The sequence below is a fragment of the Chamaea fasciata genome, unplaced genomic scaffold (assembly GCF_029207755.1).
Source record: "Chamaea fasciata isolate MVZ Bird 193981 ecotype frontalis unplaced genomic scaffold, bChaFas1.0.hap1 SCAF_1, whole genome shotgun sequence".
Taxonomy (NCBI): Eukaryota; Metazoa; Chordata; class Aves; order Passeriformes; family Sylviidae; genus Chamaea; species Chamaea fasciata.
Genome location: NW_027094086.1, coordinates 132,026,908 through 132,054,441, shown reverse-complemented (window position 1 = coordinate 132,054,441; position 27,534 = coordinate 132,026,908). Strand labels below are relative to the sequence as shown.

The 27,534-nt window shown below is 38.5% G+C and overlaps 1 protein-coding gene across 1 annotated transcript in view; it reads left to right on the top strand.

Moving 5' to 3' along the window:
- The first annotated feature begins 10,361 nt into the window (after positions 1-10,361).
- The window catches only part of RUNDC3B (RUN domain containing 3B), a 50,891-nt gene continuing 33,718 nt past the window's right edge, over positions 10,362-27,534 (top strand). The window contains exons 1-3 of the mRNA XM_066198097.1: positions 10,362-10,551; positions 17,306-17,421; positions 25,579-25,712. Of these exons, the coding sequence (XP_066054194.1) occupies positions 10,448-10,551; positions 17,306-17,421; positions 25,579-25,712 (354 nt within the window). The 5' untranslated portion in view covers positions 10,362-10,447. The remainder of the gene's footprint in view (positions 10,552-17,305; positions 17,422-25,578; positions 25,713-27,534) is intronic.

Genomic DNA, 27,534 nt, shown 5'->3' with positions numbered 1-27,534 from the left:
ACCTAGCTTCATACTTGGTTTCAGACCGGATACATAAAGCTTTAACTATTTGGCTACCAAAGTAGAACAGAAATTACCTACAAACACAGAATGGAAATCTAGTAGCCTCTCCCTCATGGAAAGGAAATCCTGAAAATATGTTAATAAAAGCAGAAAGAAAAAAATATGTAGGTCATGCAGAAGCTTACCAAAAAGAAACATACAGAGGTAGTAATTTTGGAATAGTCAAGCACACACCCTTGCCAAGGTTGTGGTAGTCCCATAGAACTGACACTGGAAGACACACCCACCTTGCAAACAAACTGAAGAAAATCATACAAAGCAAGGCATGAAAAGATAAACTTTACAATATGGAAATGAGGAAATTGAGGGGCAATGACTATAGAAGCTGGTAGACATGTGAAGCTAGAGAGTGTAGTGTAGTCAGGTAAAACACACTTGTACATAAAGAGCACTATGTACACTTTAAATAGATTTGTTTCAATAGGTGCATGAACAAGATCATGTAGGGCGTGCTTGAATGCAAAAGGGAGTATTAGAAGGTAGCTAGTTGCCCAAACATGAAGACAGATGGGTGCATAATTGCTTAGTTTGTGCTGTGGTGAATACGCCCACTAGGAGAAAAATAAAATTAAGACATTAGAGAATTCATGAACCATTTTTGTCATGGTTTAACTCCAGATGGCAACTAAATGCCACACAGATACTCACTTGCTCACTCTCTGCCCAGTGCAATGGGGAGCAGAACTGGAAAAAAGTAAAAACTGGTGGGTTAATGTAGGAAAAGTTTAATAACTGAAGCAAAGTAAAATACAAGAACAACAATAACAATAATAGTAGGAATAATAATGAAAGAGAGAGAGGGAGATAAATCCCAGGAGAAATAAGTGATGTACAAGATAGTTGCTCACCACTCACTAATCGATACTCAGCCTGTATTCACTGAGCTGTGATCAGCTGTGATCAGCTCCCCCCAGACAACTCCCCCACCTTATATGACATTCTGTGGTAAGAAATATTCCTTTGGCCATCTCGGGTCAGCTGTCCTGACTGTGCTCCCCCATCCCTAGCTTCTTGTGCAGCTCTTCACTGGCAGAACATGAGACACTGAGAAGTCCTTGACTTAGGGTAAGCACTATGTAGCAACAGCCAAAACATCAGTGAGAAATAGCAGAAGAAAATTAACTCTGTCCTAGCCAAACCCAGGACAACGGGCTACGCCAGAATTGGTGCAGTCCCACCTTAGTCTCACACACCATGCAAAGTGAGAGTAAGCATGGCTTCCTAATTCTAGACTCACTGACAAAGTGGGTTGAGGTAGTTCAGTAAAGAAAGCTACAGCCAGGTGTAACATCATGCAGAAATTTATCATTGTATTTTCGAGATGAAATTTAAACCAATAAATTTATTTGAGACAAGGAACATATATTCCTGGGAAAATCATCAAGGAATTATGTGGACACGTGTGAAGAAAAGAAAGACTACATGTTGCTGTGAACTTGCAGTTCAAGATAAATTGAATGGCCCAATGGGACTATAAAAATAGCACTAAACCAAAAGGTAAAAAATTACAGAAAGCTTTGGGATATTGCATCATCTTGTCATTGTAATGACCTGTGAGCCACAGCTTCTCCCAATTTCATGTGATTTAGAGCTATGCCTGGGGAAAAAAGTCTGCCTAATATTTTAGCCAAAGAATGGCCACTGACCCTATCTAAACACATGGAAAGAGATTAATGTTGCTATAGCAACTCAGAAGGGAAGTAATGCTCAATGCACGAATAAACAAACAAGAATGAACCACCACTTTGCAGAATGGCAAGGATGATGGAAAATAATGTTGCATATCTTCAACACACGTTTACAGTCTAAACCATAAATGGGGTGAACTAGCTCCAATTATAAACAAAACAGGATCATATGTATATCAAGATAAACTCATAAATGGAATATAGTCTAAATAGTTCCAGCTTCGATTTTAATTATGTCAAGGTAAATAAGCTAACAAAAGCAAGAATGTTATTTTATAAATGTTGCAATTAAAATTTAAGTGTACAAAAGGGAAGTCTCAGTAGAATTACTGCCAGCAGAGAGGCTTTTAAAACAAGCAGCATAAATTAATTTTAAAGTTCTGTCTGAGTGAAGTTTGCTTGTTTTTATTTTTATTATTAACTATGCTGGTTTCAAAATTGTGAATATTTGCTTGCATAACAAGGGAAGTAGTAAGCACCCTGCTCTTTTCTGATAATAGACCTTACCTGTAGTGACAGTGGAAAACTCTTTTGTACCGAAGACAATGAAAACATTAGATACATGTCTCCACTGCTTTAAAATTGTGGGAAACAAATGTGAGGGCTAAACAACAGCATCTATGTTCCACGATGCCAAAAATAATCTTGTGATTTTAATGAATGTCTCTGGTTTTAAGGGAATATATTATGGGCACTTGAAGCACCACACAAATTTAACTTGCAAATTTTATTTCTATTTACTTGGATAAAAATCAAAGTAATGCACAACAATTGTGATGGAACCTGGACAACCTCAGCAACTGAAGTATGAGTAGAAAACACCAGACAGTTTAAGTAAGAAAACCAGAAGTGAAGTAGAAAAAAACAAAAACCCAAACAAAAACAAACAAACAAAGGAGGTCAAATGTTTACTTCACAGTTTTGTTCTTGATGTGGTTACCTTTTTTGACCAAAGATTCCAGCTGAGAGATAATTCCAAATTTTATGTCTACAAATACTATACAGTAACAACAAATTAATTCGAGTGCATGTTACTGTGAACAAAGCATTTACTCTGAGTTTTCTAAGGCAGAACACATACACTGCTTTTATTAAAGGGTCATTGCAACACTGATCCAGAAATGGATTTTGTGTGACTGAGTACAACAAACCAAGAGTTTTTATGGATACCATTTTAGAGGGACTAGAAATTGTGACTGGAATTTTGAAAACTATTATGTAGAAACTTTGACTTGTGAGTTATCAAAACTGGAACATAGTATAAGTAACATTCAAACCCCATGAAATAAAATACATATAAATAAATAATTGAATATTATTTACCTGAGATGTAACAATGTCAAAAGGGAATAAATACATGGCTAGAAGTAGCAAAAATAATAGTTTTAGAGAAAAAATGCCACTGGAAGTAGAAAGTGCTATTAACATTGCTAAACTACTTATGTAAGTAGACTCTTGAAGCAGTAATCACCAACACACATTACAGGACAGAGTGTAGGATGGCTGAAGTGTCAACTATTGAAATGGAAGAGAGCTGTAATTTTAGGAGAAATGAAGACCAAGATCCTATCCTGAAGAAGGCATAAAGATGATTGTAAAACAGCACATGCACAACGCGCATTGCTATTGCCTGAAGAGATGTATCAGTCACTGCACGGAAGGTAAGGGGCATTGCTGGTGGGCTATTGACAGATTCAGAAAGGCATGCAAGAAACAGGGTTATAGTCACTGACTCCTGTCCCACAGAAAGCCAGTCTGAAGAAGGTTCCACAACAGAAACAGAGTATTGCTTCTACAATAGCAGTAGCTACTTGAGTGTGGACCCAAATAGTTAATGATTCTAGGATCCATATTCCCAGATACAGATACACGTAATTGTATTCTTTTGTATTTCAGTAGAAATTGTCAGAAGATTGTGCTCTTTGTAGAGAAATAAGTATGCAAGGTTTCTCATCTATACAATTTTGGGTAAACATTTGCAATGTTCACCTACACCAGCAGAATCATAATATCCAGAACATTAGCAGCCTGGGGCCAACTGGAATCTTTATAATAAAAACATTAGGAATCACAGAAAACTGAGCAAGTAGCTGGAAAAAAATCATGAGTAGGCACCAAGCAGTGAAATGAGATATTACTTCAGAGAATCAACAACCACTAAGATCAGGAAAGAATGAAGAAACCTAATCCACTCTGGTAATTTTCAAGGGATAGTCAAGCACTGTTACAAGAATCCAATATTTTAGTCATTAACCATTACCTGTGTATTAACTAGATGTCTTTTTGTTACAGGTTGCAGTATGTCTTGTAGAGTGTGACAGAAGACCTGGGGCTATCTGGAGCTATACAATTGCAAAAGACCTACATGGATTTTGCAAGAAAATCATAAGACAAGACTGAAGCAGGGTGACAATGCACTTTCTTGCTGAGGCACTACCTAGCCTTCAGCCAGCAGAGGGTGAGACTGTGGGTTTAGAATCACAGAATCACAGAATGGCTGAGGCAGGAAGGTCATTTGGTCGTCCAACCTCTCTGCTCACACAGGGACCCCTGGGTCCCATTACTCAGATGACTTCTGAATAGGTGGCTTCACTTCCAGGGAAGGAGACTCCACAACCATTCTGGGAGAGCTGTTCCAATGCTGTGATCATCACAGTAAATAAGTTCTACCTCATATTTAAGGTACAATTTCCTGGGCATTTCTCACATTTCTCCCCATTGCCTCTTGTCCTATTGCTTGGAACAACTGAGAAGAGACTGGTCCATCCTCTTGACCACTTTCCTTTAGATCCTCACAAATACTGGTGAAGTCTCCTCTCAGCTTCCTCTTTTCAAGGCTGAACAGGCCCAGCTGTTCAGAAGCTCCACTTCCTCCTTGTACTGATGAGCCCAGAAATGGACACAGCTCTCCAGATGTGGCCTCACCAGGGCTGGGAGGAGGGGCAGGATCACCTCCCTGGGCCTGTTGGCAATGCTCTTCCTAAAGCACCTCAGGATACCATTGGCCTGCAAGGCCACAAGGGCACTGCTGGCTCATGGAGAGCTTGCTGTCCACCAGGACCTCCAGGTTTTCCTCAGAGCTACCTCCCAGGAGGTTAGTTCCTGGCCTGTACTGGTCTGTGGGGTTATTCTTCCCCTTGTACAAGACCCTGTATTTGTCTCTGTTGAATTTCAAAAAGTTCTGCTCTGCCAGTCCTTCCAGCCTGTCAAAGCCCCTCCAAAGGGTTGCACAGCACTCCGGAGCATCAGCCACTCCTCTCCCCCTTGTGTCATCAGTGAACTTGCTGAGGAGGCATCTACCTTTTCATCCAAGCAAGTGACGAACAAGCTAAACAATTCCAGTATTGAACCTTGAGGGACATTACTAGTGACAGTCCAACTAGATCCTGTGCCACTGCTCAAAACCCTCTGAGACCTGCCATTCAGCCAGTTCTAAGTCCACCTCATCATCCACTCATCCATCCCACTCCTCCTGAGTTGGCAAGGTATGGAGAATTGACTAGAAGCTTGTCAACTCAGAAGATTTCTACAAGTAAGTGCCCTAAGCACAATATAATAAACATTTGCTTGCCTTGAACTCAGACAGAAGTACAATAAACCAGCAAACCCAGACACAACAAACTGGCATTTTGTAGCACGGCTAATCATACAAATAATATGTAACCATAGAGGGACAGAGACGTGGGGTACAGTTTCACAAAAGTGATACAGAAAAACATTTTCAAGTAATAAAATCTGAAAAATAAGAACTAAGGATGCAGAACAAGGAGGAAAGAAGCACGACAAAATCAGAAGAAATTCTAGTCCTAAAAAAAAAGAGAGAAGTTAAATTATTGGTAGCAGACAAGATCTTCTGCTTCTTTTGATTGAGAAGGGGTGTTCAACATTAAAATTTCAAGGATGGGAGAGGAAAAATGGGAAGAAAAATTGTTCACTTCAGTTCTACCCTTACTGAAGAGCTCTTAAATCTGACCACACCAACATCAGTAATTCAGACCTTCGAGAACTACAACACCAATCACCACAGCATCCACATATTCATTGCAAAAAGGGAAATATTGCTCCTGGATGTGTAGGAGAATCATGTGAAGGTTTGAATTGCACACCTGTGAAGAAAAAGGATCTTAACTCAGATTTTTATCTTCTGTTACTGATCAAATGAGGCCACCAAGTGGCAATGTAAATATTTTAAGTCACAAAGGGAAAATGTAATAACTGTTAATCACATAACTTTAGAGTATGGAAAAAGAATTATCAAGAGAAATGAACACAGACCAAATTTTATGTGCCATGGCATAAATCAGTAATCTCATTTATCCTGCAAGTAATCTCAGAAGCATAACTTTCAAAAGTGACAGTGCTTAAGTCATGATGTCTTCAAATATTTCTTTCTTACTCATTGCAGGCAAGGAACCTTAAAACAACTGGCAACAAGTTTTAAAGCTCATGTATTGAAATTTACATCTTTTCAATCCTAAGTTGCAAATATGCTTCGTATTTCAGTGTTTCATATTACTTTTCCTGGGCCAACTCTACTGTGATGATATAATTTTGTAAAATTCAGATTTTGTTCCTATTCTCCTTCTGTTCATGACTATCACCCAAGTATGCTCTAAAAAGGCATATGGTACTCTGCTTTCCTTAATTCCTTTCAGTTCTTCCACAGAACTAAGTCTCAGCAGTGTGCCAAAAAAAGAAGATGGGTGGAATTCCATCTTCTATCATGCCCTCAAACCTTTCTTTTAAAGGCTCCTGTACAGATTTTCTAAGACATAAGGATAAGCAATAAGGCCAAAGTGCAAGATCTGCAAATAATCGGAAAAAATTATCCATTCTTAGAATTCTTAGAATTTGGAAAATTGCAACTACAACTTCAAATTATACCTAGCACATTTCTGTACAAAGATAGTGGTAAATCAGATATTTGTAGATACCCAGATATGCTGCCAAAAAAAAAAAAAAAAAAAAAAAAAAAAGCCCAGCAAAGCAAAAAATAAGCCCAAATGATTTCAAATCACAAAACTAAAAAGAGCAAGCATGTATGCCTCTTACAGATACAGAATCACAGAATTGTTAGAGTTGGAAAAGGCCTCGGGAGATCATCTTGTCCAAACCCCTGCCAAGACAGGGTCACCTGGAGCAGGAGACACAGGAAGACATCCAGGTGAGCTTTCAATGTCCCTAGACAGGGACATCCCTTGACCTCCCTGGGCAGCCTGTGGCAGTGCTCTGTCACCCTCAACATAGTGAAGGTTCTTCCATATGTTGAGGTGAAAATCCTTTTGATTTACTCATGCTTCATATGCAAAGCTAGGCAGCTGACTGGAATCCATGAGATGCGTTCTGTACCATCAGTATACTCAAAATTACCCTAAAGTGCAATAATAAAACATATCACATTTCACACCAAATTGTGTTTTGCTCCTAACTGAGGGAGTCTTACCTGATAGCTTGAGATCAACTTCATTTTCTCCTACCATAAATGACAATACAGTGCCAACTTGTGGGTTAATCCTGGTCAGCAGCTAAGGCTCACACAGCCATTTATTCACTTCTGCTCAGTGGGATGGGAGAGAGAATGGTACTGGAAAAGGAGCAAAAACTGTGGGCTGAGTTAAAGATGGTTTAATAAGTGAAGCAAAGCAGTATATGCAAGCAAAGCAAAATAAGGAATACATTTACTGCTTCCCATCAACAAGCATTAGCCATTTCCAGGAAAGCGGGGAACAGTTACTTGGGAAGATTAATGGTGTAAACTCAAATGTTCCTGCTTCTTCCTTCTCTCCCAGAGTTTTTACCACAGGACACAATGTCATATGGCATGGAATAATCCCTTTATCAATTGGAATCAGTTGTCCTGGATGTGCTCCCTAACAGCTTCTTGCACATCCCCAGTGCTTAAACATCTTAGCATCAAGAATTTTTCCCAATATCTGTCCTTTGTTGCAGCTTCTGGCAATTGCCCCTTGACCATTTGCTCTGCACTCCTCAGGAAAGTGTTTTCCTCGATCCTCCCATTGGCTAGTTGAAGGCAGTAAGATTTTTCCTTAGTTTATTTTTCTTACAGAGAGGCTTTAAAAACTCAAGACTTTTCAGAGTAAATTTTCTGATAAACATATTGAGCTTTCCAAAGCAGCTGATGATATTCAAATTATTATTTTTTAGTATTTTCAAGTCTTCTAGAACCTTTTTACATTTTCTGCTTTGATAAGACCTTAGTGGAAGAGATAAACTATATTTGAAAGAAAGCAACAATTTTTAAGAAAATCCATTTACTTGAGGACTAAAACCTATAAATATTGACATCTAAGACTTGGTCCAGCTGATAAGTCTGATTTAATCTTAAATCTCTTTCAAGTTTAAAAATAAAAACTTGCAGTCTCTGGGAGAAATGTAGAGAAGAATGAGAAGATACTTCTCTTTTTACTATATGTAGAAAAGTTCTGGGTTTTGTTGGTCTTTTTTTTGGAGGGGGGGGGTGTTTTTTGTTGTTTTGGGGGGTTTTGTTGTTGTTGTTAAATATTAGTAATTAACCAGTATGTTTATCATCAGTTCAAGAACAACAAACCTTACAGCTGAAATTCCTCATCTGCAGAGACTAAATCTACTTTAGCCTTAGTTGAATTTAATTGAAAGTTTACTCAATCTGCACTAATCTCTTCACAGAAGCTACAGAAACAATGGGCCTTAAAAAGGCCCCTGAGAAGCAGAAAGAAACCTGAAGACAGGCTTTTAATTTCTGAGAGGCAACAAGTAACACATACAACATTTCCCCTTGATAGTCTGAAAGAAAAAGTAAAGAACAACAGCTGTTTTCAATCTTGTACAAGTAGAGCCATTTAAAATGAATAAAAAATATTATTCTTGATTCCAATGTAGAAAATATATTCTTCTTCAGATTTACTTGTGCCTCCGCTTCTTTATGATGTTTCTGGAGCAGGGAGGAAGAGAGACAGAAACAAAACAAATGCGCTTATAGTGAATTTGAATGGTAATATGCTTGGGAAAAAATCTACTCAAGCAACAAAGAAGCTTTACTTTAGAGAAGGCAGAACAGTTTATTTACTATTTCATATCAAGTTCAATGAAGATAAAGGTCAAATTTATTCAGTTAAATGTTGAGTGAGGTGAGAATACAGCATATCAAGTAATATATGATGATCTTGGAAGTTTTGGTAAGTGGTAATACTTGAATCAATTTATGAGATACCTTCTGATGAAAAAAAGTTTATATGCTATTACATTTTTAAAAATAGCCACCTATATGTTAATCTACTTTTCCAACTTATGTCAACATAATTCCTCTTCATGTAACACAATTGTGCTGGACACAGTTCTTGTTTGACAGGAACTGTCACAAATAGCTTCATATCTACAATGATATTCTCCAAAGAAACCATAGTCCAGTGGAGATTTTCATGCCAGTAAACAGAATTTTTAATATTTGATTAATAGGAATGGGTAGGTTGGAATTTAACAGACACATTTAGGAGTATTATGTACGTAACTCAGTAGAATGAAGAGTTGTGCCAAAATTTATTTCACCATTCACCCTCATTGCAAACAAATAGTTTGTAAATCAAACAAAATTATTTTCTTAGGCGGAAAGAGAACTTCCTTCCATGAAGGAAGCAAATCTAATTAATCCATACAGTTTCACACTTCCCCAACGATCCAGCCAAATTTACTCCTTCACAACCACAAACCACAATTAGTTTACTGCTAGGCTTTCTCCTGAAATGTTTCATCTTCTTGTCTTCCAGGGACATGAACTTCAGGCAATTCTGCGTCTTGATGCCAAGGCAAAGCCCTATAGCCAGAGCTCTTCCAAGCATGCCTTAGTTCAGAGCCGGGACAGCTGTAGTTTGGTGGCAAAGGGTACTCCCACTTCATTCCCGTATTCACACAAGTATGGCCTGTAAAGCTTACATATTCCATAAAGCGGTGTCCAGCACTGCAACAGGCTGCCCAGGGAGGTGACAGAGTCATGTCCTGGAGGAGTTCAAGAGCCGATGTGGCACAGTGGCATCTAGCTGACATGGTGGTGTTCAGACAAAGGTTGGACTTGATGATCTCAGAGGTTTTTTCCAACCTTAATGATCCTGTGATTCTATGATTCTAATTAACGACTGACAGCATTACAAACTCTGAAAGCCACAACCAGGGAAGTTCTCACGTTCTAAGAAGGGAAAGAACTGAAAACAATCAAAGGAAGACCACGATTTTACAGAGGCCTGGAGAGCCGCAGGGCTCCCTCGGGGCTCCGACCGAACGCCGCCCCCGCCGCCGCCTCAGGTGCGGCGCCCCCCGCCCGCTTCCGCCGGGCGCGCGCCCCTGGGGAGCGCCCCCGCCCCTCGGGAGCGCCGCCAGGCGGCGCCGGCGCCGCGCCCCCCGCGCGCTGATTGGCTGGCGGGGCCGGCGCTCTGCGGCGCTGTGGCCGCCCGGCTGCCGGGAGCGGGGCGGGCCGAGCCGCCCCCGCCGCGGGGTCCCCGCGCATCCCCGCCCGACCCGCCGCTGGCTCGGGCGCTCCGGGACCGGGCAGCGGGAGGAGGAGCGGGGAAAGCACGGGGGCCTCCTCATCCGCTTCCTTCTCGTCCGCGTGCGGCGGCGGTAGGCGCAGCATCCTGGAGAGCGGGAGGCCGGGAACAAAGGCTCCGCGCCAGCCCCGGCGGCTCCACCTGCCCTGCCCAGCGGAGATGGCGTCCCTCGGCTTAGGGGGGCTCAACGTCTCCGCCCGGAGGAAGAGCGTCCCGTCCCGCAACGCCGCGGTGGAGAGGCGGAACTTGATCACGGTGTGCAGGTGAGCCCCGGGCCAGGGCCCCACTCCCCCCGAGGGGACCGTCCCCCCTGGCTCCCGCTCCGCACAGGTGGGTCGGGGGCAGGAGCGCGGGTGGCGGCCCCGCCGCAGCCCTGTCCGGGAGAGAGAGGCCGGTGCCGGCCCCGCGGGCTAGGGCAGCCTCTTCCATCCATCCTGACTCAGCTCCTGCGGGAGGGTGTCCGGGCGAGGGGCAGGGGCTCCCCGGGCAGTGCCGCCGCTGCTGTGTGTCGAATGGCCTCTTTTGAGGCGGGGGACTGAGGGGTTTGTTGTCGGCACCATGCTTGCGTTCCTGGGCGAACGACGGTGCAAGGCAGGGCAGGATGAGCGCTCGGCAGCGCAGGACTCGTGCGGGTACAGCTGGTGTAGCTGCCCTTCAATTCAAGCGGTCCGGCCGCCCGTCCGGTTCGGAGTTGATGTGTCGGGGTTTGGAGTCAACGGGATGTGTGCGGGGAAAAGGTTCGAGCCGCCGTGGAGGCCGCTGACCGTGCGCTCCTGCGAGCGCGCCGGTGCCGCAGGAGCATCCCGAAGAGGCTGCGCTCCGGGATATTTTTATCTACGAAATCTAGAACAGGAGATCTGCAGTACTAGAGCTACTGTGTTCAAATGTCTTTCTTTCTTTTCTTTTTTTTTTTTTTTTAAACCATCTTATGCAAGCTTAATAACAGTTTCTATGACGTTCCATTTCAGCGTTTCCACTGCTGTCACTGTGGAATTCATGCAGCATTTCCAGGTGTGCAGCAGTGGCCTGTAACGTCATGGCAAACTTTTAAATACGTGGATATTCTGGTAGCGATGGCTCCCTTTGGTCGTTTGTTTCAATTGCTTAATTCTGAAGTTATTGAAGTAATTTCAATATTATCTGGGAAAGGTCTTCAACAGATTCATGAGTGTTATGATATGATTCTAGCTCTCACAAATCTTATTAAAGTGCCAGGACAACTATTAGATAATTTTGTACCATCATCACCTAATGCTGCAGCAGGCTTTTTAAAAACCCACAGAACCTCATTTTTTCCACTCTTGTTTTTCTTTTTTTTTAATGGTATACTGTTAGTGGGTTTTACAAAGTGTGATTGTATCATTCATCTCATGAATTTGTTTCAGTATTCCTTCAAGCCATAGTATCTGCATTTGAGTAGCATCAGTACTATTCCATCTTTTCCCAGGCTTGTGAGATTATCTCTGCTCCTACCTGTGAAAAAGATACACAATAAAAGAAAATTTTAAAGAAAGGGTTTGTTTTTTTTTTTATCAAGCCTGCTGAAGCAGCTTAAATAATAGAAATAGAAGTTTTCAGTTTCACGGTTATTACAGAGATGCAGATATTTCCAATCTGCATGCTCAGGAAAACACCAGTTCTATCAATTAATGACACAATTGTACAGGATATAAGCGGTTCTTTATAAAGGAATATATTTTACTCTACAGAACTTGTTATTTTTTTCTACCTCCCTCTTGATAAGACCTCTTCTGTACTCTGTGCTGTTACATTGTTTTATTGGTTTACTTGATGTCCTTGTTCTGAAGTTGAAATGATGGTGTAATGTATTTAAAAATGCTTAGCAATCCGAGGAAATTCAGTTAAACATGGAAAACAGAGCTACTCCAGAAACTGCTTGAGATTGGTGTATTTTTATTATTTTCAGTAAAGTGACATAATTTTGCTTTTTCTTCACAAAACTCGAAGTTCTCAGTTTGTGAATGCACATTAAAATTTGGAAAAGATGTTGAGGAAAAGGGATTTGCATTATCATGATGTATGTACATTGCTTTATATTTTTATTTTGCCAGTGTAAGTGTAAACGTTTAAAATATTTCTGTTCTTTACTGTAGTTATTACACATTTTCTGTTATAGAAAAGTGTTACTTGTTAGGAATAGCCATGTTAGTATTGAAAAGAGTAAAATAGTAGTCCTTTCCAATCAGGATTCTGTGAAAATAAGAAAATGTTCTGGTAAAAAATAGCTTCAGTCAATTGCTTCAATCAAATTTGGATGGTATGGCTTGCTCCCCAGTGAAGGGGAAAGATCACAAGGAAGATACTCTTCTGCGTTACCATCTGTTAGCAGTCTCTGATAATTTAATGAATTATTTTTGTCAAGGCTTCAACTTAGCATATTTTTACTTAATAGTTATACCAGACTTTAGGCTTTTCATCTTTTCTTACAGTGATTATATCTATCCCCTTCTGCAAATGTGGATAATTTCTCTTATTTACAGTTTTTTGGAAAGAAGAGTTTTTTTCCACTGAAATGGTGTCACTGTAGCCATAGAAAGTGACATCAATACTTAAGTTCCATAAACCAATTGCATGTGAAAATACATGGCTGTGTTATTGTAACTGCACAGCCATGATTTAAATTGAAATAATTCTCAGATTTTTTTTTTTTGAGTACGTAGTGCATGTTCTAAGCTTTGTCTCTCACCTTACCTGTTTTCCCTGAAGTTTGATCCCTTTAATTTTCCAGTAAGTGGCACTGAGATCTTTTACTAGTTATAGATTGTTCAATTTGTTTTAATCTAGTCTTCAATAGGATTCATAGATCAAAGATACATATAGATACAGAACAACTGAGATGGGCTAACATCAGAAGTGATGTTCATAGCTTAAATGCAGAATATTAACACAGAATTGAATAACTATTAGGAAATACGTTTTTAAAGCAGTGATTTTGGTAATACTGATACACATAAGACCTGTTGCTCTGACATTGACCCTTAGCTGAACTGTCACACATCATGACCAAGCCATGTTTAGTATAAGGGTAATGTTACATAATCTTGGGGATTATTCTATAGTAATAGTTTAAATTCTTTAAAATAGTTTTTTAATGACCCTTTCCAAATTACAAGCTAAATAATCATGACAAAATCCTTTCATTCATTGAGAAACTTAAAAGGAGGTGCAGAATCAGACAAGGAAATTGAACAGATTCACACAGCAGTCTAATTTCCCTCTTTTTTGCTTTTTAGTTAGAGACTTGTTGCTGTTTTGGAAATAAGCCTGTAGACGTGGGATGTATCCACAAAAGGTTTGGCTTTGCTTTGGAGTTATTCAGGAAACTTGGGTGACCTTCTTGCGCATCTTGCAAAACAGTGGAAGAACCTACCCTAAAAAGACTGTTTTAAGTCTTTCTTATTCAAGAATGTCTCAATCTTACATAATTCAGAAGGTCTTTTTAAGGCTGGAGAATGCTACTGTTTCTACATCTTCTTTTTGGCTCAGGCAAGTGTAGATTTGTGACAGAGAAAAATGCGTAATAATCCAAAAACATCAGAGTTCGTGAAGGTCATTTAGAAACACTGATATTGGAATCTCAAAACAAACCCAAGGAAAGTCCAGGAGTAGAAGTTGTTGCAGTAACATAATGGAAAGTCTTGGATAGAAGAGTTGTTTGGTTTTTTTTAAGTCTTGGAGCAACAGGTGTAGCAGCAGAAGTGACATTACTCATCTCCTCTTGCAGTCCACTTAGAAGTTAACCTCTGATGTGTAAGCAGACTCTTGCTCTGGAGTGCAGTGCTGCAGTGGCAGCCCAGTGGAGAAAAGATGGAGTGTGGTGGTTCTTGGGCTCTTTTCCTTGGTAGCAAGTGACAGGATGAGAGGAACAAGCCTCAAGTTGCACCAGGGAAGTTTAGATTGGGTATTCAGAGAAATTTCTTCACAGAAGGGGTGATCAGGCATTGGAACAGAATGCCCAGGGGAGTGGTAGCAACACCATTCCTGGAAGTGTTCCAAGAAAATGTGAATATGGCACTTGGGGGCATGGTTTAGTGATGGACTTGGCACTTGGTTAAGGTTGGACTCCATGATAATAAGGGTCTTTTTCAACCTTAGAGGTTCTGTGAAGATGGGAGCAGTACAGGGAACCAAGGAATCAGCTCCAGCTCTAGCTATCTGGACATTTTTCTTCATAGCTCTTGCATACTTTAGACCTGACCTTTTGTTTCTTGACTTTCAGTTTCTATGTGGCTCCACATAGCTCTGCAAGAGCCTGGACATTCTGGTGTGGGGCCCATACACTGGAAACAATTTCAGTGGCTGAGGGGAATTGTACAGTTAGTATAAGCTTTTTCCAAAGGCTTAACTTCTATAAACCCTTAATCCTTTTTCCAATATACATGGAAAACATGGTAAAGTGTGAATATCTAATATATAAAACATGCTCATGACTTTTAACTTGCACTTAAATATATGTTTGCCTCTTTGTAGTATTTGGAGGATAAAAGATAACACAGAAGTATTTACCTAAGAGGTTTTTTAAAACTCTCAAAAAAATATTTGTAGTGAATCAGATTTTGCTTGGTAGTGGCCTTATCTTCCTGATCTATGGAAGTAAGTACATTCTTGCACTCCTTGTAAGTTCTCCTAAAAGCAAATTTAACCAAACTTGACTATAAAGGTTTAGGTTTTTTGGTGAAAGGGTAGAGTAGACAGATGAAAATTAACATTTCTGATGTATCGCAGTAATATGAGCACTTAAAACTGACACCATTTTGATGATGAGCTCTTAGACTGTCTTTTATAATCAGACCCTAGGTATACAAAATTTTTTTGATTCCTAAAATATTAGATTTTTTTTTCAGTTGTGTTGCAGAATGCTTTAAAATTAAAAAAAAAAAAAAAGCTTCCTGCTGATTTTTAGCAGTGTTTGTGAACCACCTCTTAAATGTTTCCTCTTGAATATATTTCCATTTCTGAATAGGTATTCCATACCTATTAATTAGTGAACTTTCAAGTATGATATTGAATACAGGAAAAATAGATGTAGCTTTATATTGTACTCTACTTGATTTTGCAGTTTATGGATGACCATATCTCTGAGTTTTAAGGTGATATTCCTGTATACAGGGCAGAGCATCACTCTGCTAACTCACTGTCTATCTTGTGTATGGATCTGTGAGTGATGTGCTGTGCCGTATCTTTTTTCAGACCTGCATGGTGTGGGAAGGCTCATCTTGTTACAGTTAATATTAGCTTAGTCATGGCATTGCTATAGGCATTTGTTTTTCAAAATGAAGGTGTTTTTTATGAAAAATTTCTCAGCTCTGATATAGCTTTGAGGAAGCAATAAGTTCTGCCATTAGAAGAGTCAATAGCAGTAAACTGGTGGGCATGCATGTCTCTCACTTACTCAAAATTGGTTAAAAATATGGAGGAGTTCAAAACTGAATCATAATTTGGCACTGCAGGAGAAGCTTCCTCCTCCACCCTAGTTCACTCCTAATTCCTGTTCTGCAAAAAACACTACAACAATTGAAGCCTGCAGGAAAGGTAAGATAGGGAGTCTTTATTCAGAAGTTTACTGAGTAAAATCAAATTGAGTGGAAACTCTTGAGCTATGTGTCAATTTAGTTTGAGCACATTAGTTTTGTGCATCACGAGGCTGTGCTGACTCCACTAAGGAGGCAGTTACTTCTGTAGTACAGAGCATTTCAAAGTAGTAGCAGTGTAAGGAGCTTCATTCCTGCCCATGCCTATAGTGCTATGCTGCTTCTGCAGCTGTGCCGTAGAAGTGCTAGTGTTGAGATGCTGTGGAGGATATTTTTTATGAATGTATCCATATTTAAGAGTCACTTCTCCCCTCCTTTCCAGTTCTGAAAATCTAGAACAGTTCATACTGAGTGCCATAAAAAGGAGAACTGGCAAAACCGAGGAAGCTGGTGCTCGCTCAGGTGTAGGATCTGGGAGGAACAGGCAGAGTGAGAACATCCTGAGTTGTTACTGTTGACATTTGGGTGTTGTGAAAGCTGCCTCCTCAGGCTGTACAAATTTGTATTAATACAAATAAGATTGTTGCAAAAAAACCATAGTAAATGCTTCAGATTTAATACTTTTAGGTTTGAGAACGTGTGAAATTGAAAACTGGAAAACAAGTTACAGAAAGGAAAATAAAAATGGATAATGATTAAAATTATGAAGGCAAAAGAAAAACAATTTTTTGTTGCATTTGTTGAGGTTTAAACTATCCTCTGAATAAGAATGAAAGTTTGTATAAATGTGTAGGTGTAACTAAACACAGCCAACTGGCCAGTTGATTAGTTACATCTTGTCTGCTTTTTACAGTGACTTGATTCGACTTTTCCAATTTTTGGTGTTAGATCATTGAAATTGAAATCTTTCCTGGCATAAGAATGAAGTAATGTAGTGCTGAATAAGGATTACCCCCATTCACAGGAAAATCAGCCTAAGTGAATGCAGAGTTAACAATGCATAAAAATTCATTGTTTTATAATATGTCTAAAATAAGATTATTTTTGCATTAGGATGAAATTAGATTGTTCTCATAATAGGATAAAGTTTGTATTTCTGATTACTGGACATGGATTTTTGGGAATAAAAGAGGCACTGACAAAATGTCAAGCAAAAAGTGGTTATATTTAGGATTACAAAGAGAAACTGATGTTGGATGCTTTTGAGTGCTTGTTTTCCTACAACTTCATTTAAGTAGTTTAGAGAAGAGAAAAATAGCTCATTTCGATGTGGAAAGGGTGGGGATTTTGGGTTTTTTTTTTTTTTTTTTCCGTTTTTAAGGCTTTATGCCTAAGACCAACAACAGCAATCACACTTCTACGCTATATCTGAACATTTTGTGTGTTCCTGTTGCTCTGAGTGAACTTGAAATCATCAAGGTGGATTCTGGTTCCTTGCTCTTTTGGTTTATACAAGCTACTGCCCTGCTATAGAGGACCACTAATTATTTATATAATTTATGATTGTCCCATATTTTTGCTCTAGGTTTTCAGTCAAAACTCTGATTGACCGTTCCTGTTTTGAAACTATCGATGATACTTCCCCTGAATTTAATAATTTTGCAGCTATTCTGGAACAGATTCTAAGTCATCGACTGAAAGGTATGTTAACTTCCTTACTGATGATGGTTTTGCCATGAGAATTTTTTTATACCAAACAAATGTTCATCTGTGCAAACTCCTTGATGCTGAATGAAAGCATTGGCTTTCTTTGTGTGTCTGTCCTGTTGCTGTTACCTTCCTGATTTTCTACATTACTATGGAAAAGTGAAAGCAACTATTTCTGTGAAACATGTTTCAAATGATCTTGTTGGAAGCCTTCTGGGCTGGTAATGAGGCAAGTGAATGTTGCCATGGTGCTGAGCTCTGTCTGCTTTTCTGCTTTATGATAAGACTGTGTCCTAAGTGTCTAAGAGACAATTATGTTATCTGCTTCAGTAGGAGCTACAGAGCGTGTCTGGTGCTGCTCCCATTTCTTTCTCCGTTCCTTGCTTTTGTTGCCTTTTTTCCAGATGCTGTTTTTAGGTCCTTTCATTCTATTGCTGCACCTCTTTAGTGAAGCTGTTTTTTCTGCTGGAATGTCCTGGATTAGATTGCTTTTGAGAAAGGTCGGTTGTTGATTTTCTTCTTGTATCAAGTCAGATGTTCTAATTCCAGATAATGTCTGCATTTTCCAATGGTTCTAGAGGAAGCTGCTTTGCTCAGAGAACAAGTGTGCTTTAACAGTAACAGTCACTAGAAGAGGACCTTGGAAGCATCTTCTCATTTCTCAGATCTGTGTACAGTTTCTGAAATGATTTGACGATTATGAAGAACATCATAATCATCTAAATATAGATGTGTAATATGACAATCTACTCATTTTCATACTTTTTAATATTCATAACTAAGCTTCGTGAACAATACTGTGTGTAGGCTGACATTTGAGTAGCACAATTACTACCTGCTGTGGTTCTGTCAGAGGAGGGAAAAAATGGTGCACAGTATGGTAGAAACATAGGGTTTGTCACATTGTGACAAAGATTTTTGGAGTGATTATGGGTACTTAGCAGCTTGACTCTGCAGGGAAATTGCTCTCTTTTCTCCTCCTCCAACTTCAGCAATATTTGTGCAAAAGTCATTGTAAATTTTATTCGTCAACGTTCTTTTGCTTCACAGTCTTTTATTCAGGGCAGGCAGTACAGAGAAGAAGCCTTGACAGATTGGCAAATGGAATTTGCAAGTAAAAAATAATTTCAAGTAAGAAATGGGGAAATTCAAATACCTAAATTTTTGTTTCACTCTTCCCCTTGTAATTGCTAGTTTGGTTTTCTAAGTTTGCAGAACTAAAATTACAGAAAAAGGCAGGAACTTGTGGATTGTGTTGCAAATGGAGAATGTTTTGGTAATAAGCTAGTTAACTGCATGTAATTTTAAATAAAATTTAAATAATAAAACAGAAATTGAGATAAGAAATGTAGCATGACGCTTCAAATTTTGAGAGGGTATATATTCTACAACTCAGGGCTTGAAAGAAATTGTATTTTATTGATGGAATAGATGAATATATTCTGAATGCATACTTGGTGTCAGTAGGAATAGACTAAAAGCAGACTGGTGGTTGCAGTGGGTTGTATAGTGTTTTGAAACTGGCAAAACATATTTGATCTGTTTGTCTATGGTAAGATAAATAGCTTCATTGTATCAAAGTTGTCAGAATAATCTTATGGCAGTGTAGTTAAATGGGTGATCCAGATTTGAGAGTTTAAGTATATAGAATTTTACTTTCTTAAGGCCATGGCAAGCAGCAGTTCTTAATCTTTAGCTTCCTTTGGAAGTAGTGGGTGAGGAAGGAAGAAAAAGAAATACTTTGTTATAAAGTTTACTTTTATTAGAAAACTTTTAGTGGTAGCTCTTCTGACATTAAATTTAATGTATTTTTAAGGAGCAAAGCATAGTCTTGATGGAATATTGCGACTTTCTGTTTATTGGTTTCATGCTTAGTTAGGATCCAGACAAAAAAAAACAAAAAAACCCCAAAAAACCCAACAAAAAACCAAACAAATACAAGGAAAAACCAAACAAAAAACCACAAACAAACAAAAAAACCCCCACCCAAAATGGCATGAAGAAGGATAGTTATGTTAAAGGGAAAAGAGTTCAACTACAGCGATTAGAATTTTACACTTTTTCTAAAACCATTGCAATTAAAAATTCTGTGATAGTAGTTACCCAAGCCTTATGTTGTCCTAGGTGTTCTGGAAAAAATGGTCATTGTAGAAACACAAGCATCATGTAAAATAGATTTTGGATAGGTACCTGATCTGATGCTCCTGGTAGCAAAAGGGTCACAATATAGCATTTTTTATTTGACCACCACGACTGGTTTTGTTGATTTGATTTTTTACATTCACTCTCATTGAAGAATTAAGTTTTGGAAAGTTTTTAGATGTCATCCAGTCCAACCTCTTGCTCAAAGTAGGGCTGTCACAGATTACTCATGACATTGTCCAGTTGTAATGAAAATCTCTATGATGTTTCCTAAACAAAGTGCAGTTTTCTACAGATTTTTATTCTCCCCTGCTGCCCAACTTTGATGCTGTGCTTACTTTTCCTGCCTGTGTTCTTCATGAAGTCCTGTAGTGAGCCAGACCAAGAAGTCAAACAGGCAGAAAACTGATGACTTTCCCCATGAATGCACTTTTTTAGCCCAGCTGCTCATATTTTTAAGAATATTTTACATATGGGTATTTGCTTAATAGTAAAATGAGATTGGCAGAAACAAAGCAGCTCACACAACAGAGGTCTGTAAATGCCCCTTGAGTATATATATCTGTTCATGTGACACAGAAGACTTGGCACATATGGCACCAAAATAGTTCCAAGAAAGGTAACATAATATGCTATGGCACTTAGAGCTACATGTACTGCCACTAAGTATCAGTCAGGAATAGGCCACTGTTGACAGTAAAAGCAAACTGAATTGCCCTAAGGACGAGAGAGATTGAGCAAGCTGTGTTAGCTGATTGTTAAGGGACTGCCTTAAGGTCTAGGAAGTGGGGAGCTATTTCCCTGTGCTGTGTAACACTACGTGGGCAGTATACCTGGTACTGTCTACCAGTGCTGGATGTATTGAGAACGTGGAGTAGACCAAAGATTGTAATGAGGAGGTTATAAGGCATGTGTCCTTGTCATTGAAGTAAGCTGTGCCTCATCCCCGCTGGCAAGATATGATACTACTGGACAGGGCAGTTGAAAATCTTGAAAAGGGAGGAGAGAAGAAGTAATAGAAAAATAAGATTAGTGCCTAATTACTCTTATTTTCTCTTAGGAATAAGCTTTTTGCGTGGTTTTACAATACAGCAGATATTAAGTGTTACTCTGGGGGGATACAGGAACAATGTATTTGAAGGTCCAAATTAGACCTATAGTCCTGAAAGGAATTTCACAAATTTGTGTACAAATGTATGTGTATTTGATAATCTTTAAAGCAAGGTGAATCATTTCAGGAGCCATTTTTTTCTCATAAACTTATTTGGAATTTTTTCCATTCTTGACCATCCAGTACTGTGGAGATGATGCAGTACCTTGTAGTCATCTGTGTGGTTTCTTGTTTTCATTTCTGGCCACAGATTTTTCAGGTATATTTCTTGTAAGTGTCTTTTTTATCAGACCAGCTAAGTGTATATGGGTAGTGCAGAAATGGTAGGACATCAAAAGTGTTCAGCAGCAGTACTTGGGATTTGATCTCAGATATCCAAGCTGATTTAAAACCTGAAGTAATTTCAAAGTGATGTGTACTTTGTCTTTATTATATAACTAGATTGTAATATTTTCTGCCTTTTCCTATCACTTTAAGTTAGTGTTAAATGAGTTAGTATTGAAAAACATGAACAACTATTGTAGATTTCTGTAGCCATCATCTTAGACATATCTCTGAAAATTAGTCTCCTGGATGTATTTGCTGACTTACTGTGTTGTCAGTGTAATACCCTTTGTGCAACAAAAAGGTTATTATCCTTTATATCCAAACTGCTAGCCAGTATGTGTGTTTAGAAATAGTGTCAGGTGTCAGTGTGTAAATGTATCTAGTGCATCCCACTTGTGTCTTGTATAATTTTTGCATATCGTGGTTACTATGAGCACACTTGTTATCTGTACATTTACTTGCATTTACCACCATGAGGACACAAAAAATATGCTGTGCCATACTATTTTGACACTTTGACAACTTTATGTGCCTATTTTCCTGTATATTTAGGAGGCACTATAAACATGTCAAAAGTTTCTCCTAGGGTTGTCCATGGAAGCTGCTTTTATCTATCCAATCTATGTAACTCCTAAATTTTAGGAGTTCTTTGAGTGTGTAAAAATGCAGCTTGTAATACTCTTTGTTCTGAGAGAAACAAGTCTGCTGGATTAAACAATTAAGGTAATGGTGATATAATGGGAGTGAAAAAGGTAGGTTGAGGATATAAGAACTAAAGGCACTACTATCATGAAAAAGAAAACAAGCATACAGCTGTGGTAGGTCTTTATTTGGTGCAGTAATGTTGTTAGCAGAATAGCTTTTATTTCTGGATTTAGTATCTATGCACACGTAGTGAACCGTTATTCTTTTTGACTAAGAAGAAATGAGAGCTGTTGTGTAATTTGTGGTTTAGTTCATTCTTCTTGTGTGGAGAAAAACTGTAAATTAATTTATAACTCTCTTGAAGGACTGAGTTTATGAACTACTCTTAAGTATTTCATGACTCATTTCGAGCCCATAGGCTTGAATAAGGGTAGGAATCTCATAAATTCCTCAAAGATCACACCAGTTTATTAGCAAGAAGTTGTACTAAAACTTATTTTTAATGGATAGAAAATTTTGCTGCAAACTAAATAATAGATGGAAATCTGGAGAAAAACTGTCTGTACCTTGGAGCATCCTAGTCATTACTTCTTTGCAACTGTGGAACTTTGTGAATTAAATTGGACTGTGATTGAGTAGGGATCCAACTGTTTAGTCTTATTTGTGAAGAATTTCTTGGGCATGAAAAGGATCTGCAATAACTGTGGATGTTTGTATCTAGTTGTTGGAACAGAAATGGGTTGATACAAGTAGGTGTGCAGCAGTATGCAAAAATGTGGTGAAAGAAAAAATCACAGTATTGTTTCTATTTACTTTGCAGTCCTGTAGACAGGAATGGAATTTATTTGAAAAATGTTTAATATTACACACGCAGCGTTCATACTTACCTAATAATTTTGTTTGGCTGACAAAACCAGCATCATTTCTGTTGGAATAGCTGTCAGCTTCTACATCTTCATATGACACGTCAACTTCACAGCAAAGACCACATGCTCTTTGTCCTATGCACCTCCTGGGAAACTTCCTCTTTCCTTAAGAAATACTTTGACAGAATGTAAGTTCTATACTAAAACTAGCTTTCAGTTTTATTAAGATCTTAAAAAATTTAGATATGGTTTAGAAATCATAGGACAGCCTAGCTTGGAGGGGTCCTTGAAGAATCATCTGGACCAGCCATTTGGGAACGGGAGTCTAAATGAGAATACCTGGCGCCCTGTCCAATCACATCTTGAAAGCCTCCAGCAACAGAAACCCTACCACATCACTGAGGATGTTGTCACAGTGAATGTCGGTTCTAATTTCAAAAAATTTCTTTCTTGGGATGAAATCTCACCCAGTGCAACTTGTATGTGTTGCCTTTTGTCTTCTGTGTGGCTCCTTGTAGAGAAGGAGCCTTCACCCTCTTTAAGTACTGGAAAACTGTGATGAGTTCCCCCATTGAGCCCTCTCTTCCCTAGAGAGGGAAAACCTAATGCCTTCAGTCTTTCCTCATAGGACAGGTTCCATAGCCCTTTGAACATCTTTGTGACCTTCCTTTGGACCCTCTCCAATCTGATCCTGTCTTTGAATTGTAGAGACCAGAACTGGACACATTACTGCAGGCAGTGCCTGACAAGTGCTGAGTAGTGGGAGCTATTTCATTTCTCTTTCTTGAGACTTCTCATGGCTGTGTGCTTTGAGTGCTTTGAGGGCCAAATAAAATTTCACATGCTGAAAGCTTTTAAAATTTTAGTAAATCTGTAGTTTAATATCTTATTTAGTATTTCTTAAAATACATTCTCACTATTCTCAATCAGTCTTTTCCAGCATTTTTTGTTGTATGGATAGGCTGAGAAAGTTTTTCTTCAGATTATATTAATTATGAGAGTGTGGGCAGGGTTTAAAGTTGTAGGGACAGAATAGTGAAATACAGGAGACCATGGTTCACAAAAGGTGCTGAGCTGGCTGTGAGTTTCAAGTGAAGGAAATTCCTGCTGAAGTCTGAAACCCACTGCATCCTCTGACAGAGCTGGAATGAGATGGGAGCCCACTGTAATGTCAGAGTATGTTAAATTATGGCCAGCTGGCTTTCTTGGTCAGTGTAAACCAAGTGCAGTGTGGTGGTATAGATTTCTGTTGTAAAGTTATTTCTTGTTTTAAATGACCGTGTCTTTTTCAGGTGTTCAATTGTAAAAGGAATTTCCTTGCATTAGCAGCTTCGGAAAACTGGAGTGAAACTGTTTCTTGCTAAATTTGTTCTACCCTTAAAATAGTTTGAAAAAAGCCACAAAAGTTAATATATCATATGCTTGCCTTTATTAGTTGGAACTGGAATTGATGATGTGAAGTCATCTTTACACCCTAGCTGCATTTTAATTTTGTAGGTACAATTCCTAGGGCAGAAGTGTTTTTGACTTGGTGAAGAATATGAAAAATATCTGTAGCTTTTTGTGTTGTTAAAATACTGTTGAATTTTTGTTGCTGTCCACTAAACTTGGTATTTCAACAAAAACAGTAAGATTGTAAAAGCACTTACCTTGTGGAATTTCTTTTTTTTTAGTCCTTAGAGCTGAGCAGATCTAAAACTACAGTAACTGTGGCACCTTGGAATTCTATTTTTTCTTTGGCATATTGGGTATTATATGTTAATTCTTCCTGCTTATGACTTTTTTTGTGTTTTTTAAAGTCTTTTATCGTGCTTTGAACTTACAAATGTGTCTGTGGTGAAGGAAGCAGATGGACCACAAAGTCAAGTGACCTGCACCTTCTAGGGGAAGAAGAACCTTGCCACTTGAATTTCTTCAGCTCATAGGGGACAAATCTTTTACACTACTTTTGCTATGCTTGAAGCTAAGTCTAGTCATGTCAGATAAAAATGCATATTTTGGATTTTATTTTCAGTATGTATGATTTGCAGTTTCACTCTAATATATTCTTTCTTGAAGTCTGAGCTTTGTGCAGGAAAAGAGCAGTCTTTCTCATACACTAGTAAAATTTCATAAGTGCAATTCAAGATTTTAAATGTGATAAAATTAGCTTAAAAATAATATCTCATTTTATATGGAGACAAGGTTTTGCACATAGCAATGCTGGCAGTCACCAGAGGGGAATATTAACCTCAGTTGTTCCTTACCTGTTTGCAGGTATGTCCAAAGTGAGGGCAGTGTGCTGTTCACTCTGAAAAAACAGGGTTTAACTGTTGTGCTGCTGATGAAATTTATGTGGAGATGTTGAAAGTGCTATGTAGTTTTACCTTTTATTTTCTAGCTGCAATACATTGCAAACTGGAAAAAACATGAAGGATTTTGGTTGTAGTTCCAGAAGGGGTAATGATCTGCTCAGTTGTTTTGCTCAGCTTCTGAGGGAATGTTCCATGTATACTCAAAAGAAATTGTGACTGCAAAACCTTTTTGTTTATGCATCAGCTTCGCTTCAAATGAAAGTACATTTTGAAAAATTCCAGTCTGCTCCTAAAATAAAGATAACACTACCACAGCAAAATGGTATTTTATATTTTTATTTATATATGTTTTTTAAGAATGAAACTCTCTCACTGTATTATTGAAATGTATATACTACCTATAGAAATAGCATAAATACTATTTGCCTAATATTTTTAAGTCACAGGTTTGTGCTCTGTTGTGATTGAAGAGTTCTGTGAAGGACTCTTGAGTATTATTTTAGCATAATAACAAGAAAAAACCCAAGAAAATACACATATGTGCACAAAGCCCTGAACTTCTCTTTGTGCATCACTTTCAAACCAGGGTGAGCTGCATAATGCATTTTTACATCTGTGAATCAGTTTTCAGTAGGAATTCATGGACTTGTTTGTATTAAATCCTTTCAGTAAAGGCAGCGTGTCGGGGAGTATTTAATTACATTTCTCTCCAATGAGCAGAGAGGGAGCTTCATAAATCTTAATGTATCTTGTAATTTGGTTTAAGGTCAGATCACCTGGTTTGGCTACGAAAGCCCTCGTAGTTTCTGGGACTACATTCGTGTAGCTTGCCGGAAAGTCTCTCACAGTTGCATCTGCAGTATTGAGAACATGGAGAATGTCGGTTCTTCTAGAGCTAAGGTAGGGAAGAGAGAGGCTAAAGTGACATTTTTATTACATTGCTGTGACATTTCTGTACCTGTAAAAAAACCATAGTTCATAGCTTACTCTACCCATTTTTCCATTGCTCGAAATATTCTTTTTTATATGCCTAGAAAATACTTGCTTTTAAAAAGTCCCACTTTTAAATCGGAATGTGTTTCCTTTAAGATTTCTTACTCGGTAAAAAAAAAGTTTCTATTCAGTGATTGTGTTATATTATAAAATGATTGTCCTCAAATTTTTTTACCTTACATAATTTTTGAAGACACAGTATTTTAAGGGAAATTAAGTTCTTGTGGACATGTCTAAGAAATGTGAATATTGTAGAAATTGGGTGATTTTTTGTTTCACCTTCTAATCCTTTTACTTTGTGTAGAATTTCTTCACTGTTAGGTGTGATCAGCTCTTCAGATTTATTTTATTTATTTTATTTATTTTAAAGGTCTTTCTGAATTCTGAGATTTTACTAGATATGAATATTTAAATTCAGTAGATAATAAGATGCGAGGCTACTTTCTGAAATATTCTTATAAATAAATTAAAACTTCCTATTACTCTGTGGAATACTTCATGCCAAATGGTAGACAGAGAACCTAATTTGTGCAGTGAGTGTGGAGAACAGTGTTCAATTTTTTAGAGGAGTATTTTGAATGTCTGCATATGAAAAGATGGAGAGTATGTTGACACAAATACCCAGCATGTGCATCAGTTTGACTGGTGGTCCAAGTAAGTGTCCTCCTCAGCCTGGAAGCTGTCAGCAAGGGTTTGCCAATGCTAGCTGGCTCTACTTTCACTGGAGGTGCAGAGGCTTTAATCCTTACCTAAGCAGCATCATCAGTTTTATAGTTTTAGTCATGTTCTAAATAAATGCAGCATAAAGGCAGCTGTCCAGGTAAATGTCCTTTTAATTTCAGTGCACTCTATGTTATATTTTTTGCTGTGCTGTACTTCTGAAAGCAATTTTATTTAGCATTTCATCGAGTCTTGGAATGGTTTGGGTTGGAAGGGATCTTGAAGACCATCTAGTTCCAGTTCCCCTGCTGTGGGCAGAGATGTCTTCCTACTCTCTTTTAACTTAAGCTTCTCCCCCATGTCCTGTCTCTACATGCTCTTGTAAAAAGTCTCTCTCCATCTTTTTTGTAGGCTCCCTAGAAGGCCACGGTTAGGTCACCCTGAAGTAGGATTATAATTTACTGCTGGTTCTGGTAGAATGTCTGTAGTGATGTTCAGCTAGACGCCAATAAGCACCAAATATATTAGGCATAAAGACATCTTACTACTTACATAAGAGTTTTAAGTTTATATGTTTTACAAGAAACGTTTCTGGTGTTCTCAAAAACACAGTTGTAACTGTGGCAGCCATTGGAATGTCTCCCTCTTGTAAGCTGCAATCCTGTGCGCTAGAGTGGCAAACAGGTGCTTACCTAAGGGTTGTTTTTTAAAGTTACTGCTGTTGTTTATGGAACTGTTCTAGTGAAGTTTTGCTTTTGGACTCTACAAGATTTAGGCCTCTTGGATTCGATTTCATGTCTGTATTTTATGAGCACCTTCTGTAATAATGTTGTTACTGAGGGGAAAAATATTGCACAACGTATTTTTTTATGTAAATCCCTCAAATATTTGAATGAGCACAAAGAATCACTTTGAGGACAAGTTACTGCCGCTTTACTTTGGAAGCTTCAAATACCATTGATTTTAAAATGTAAAGCTTTCTGGCCTAGTCTGCTGCCTCTCACATCCATGAGCTTTTCAAAAGGCTGGAGCATGTAATAAAAGAAAATCCCTCCACCCTCTCCTTAAA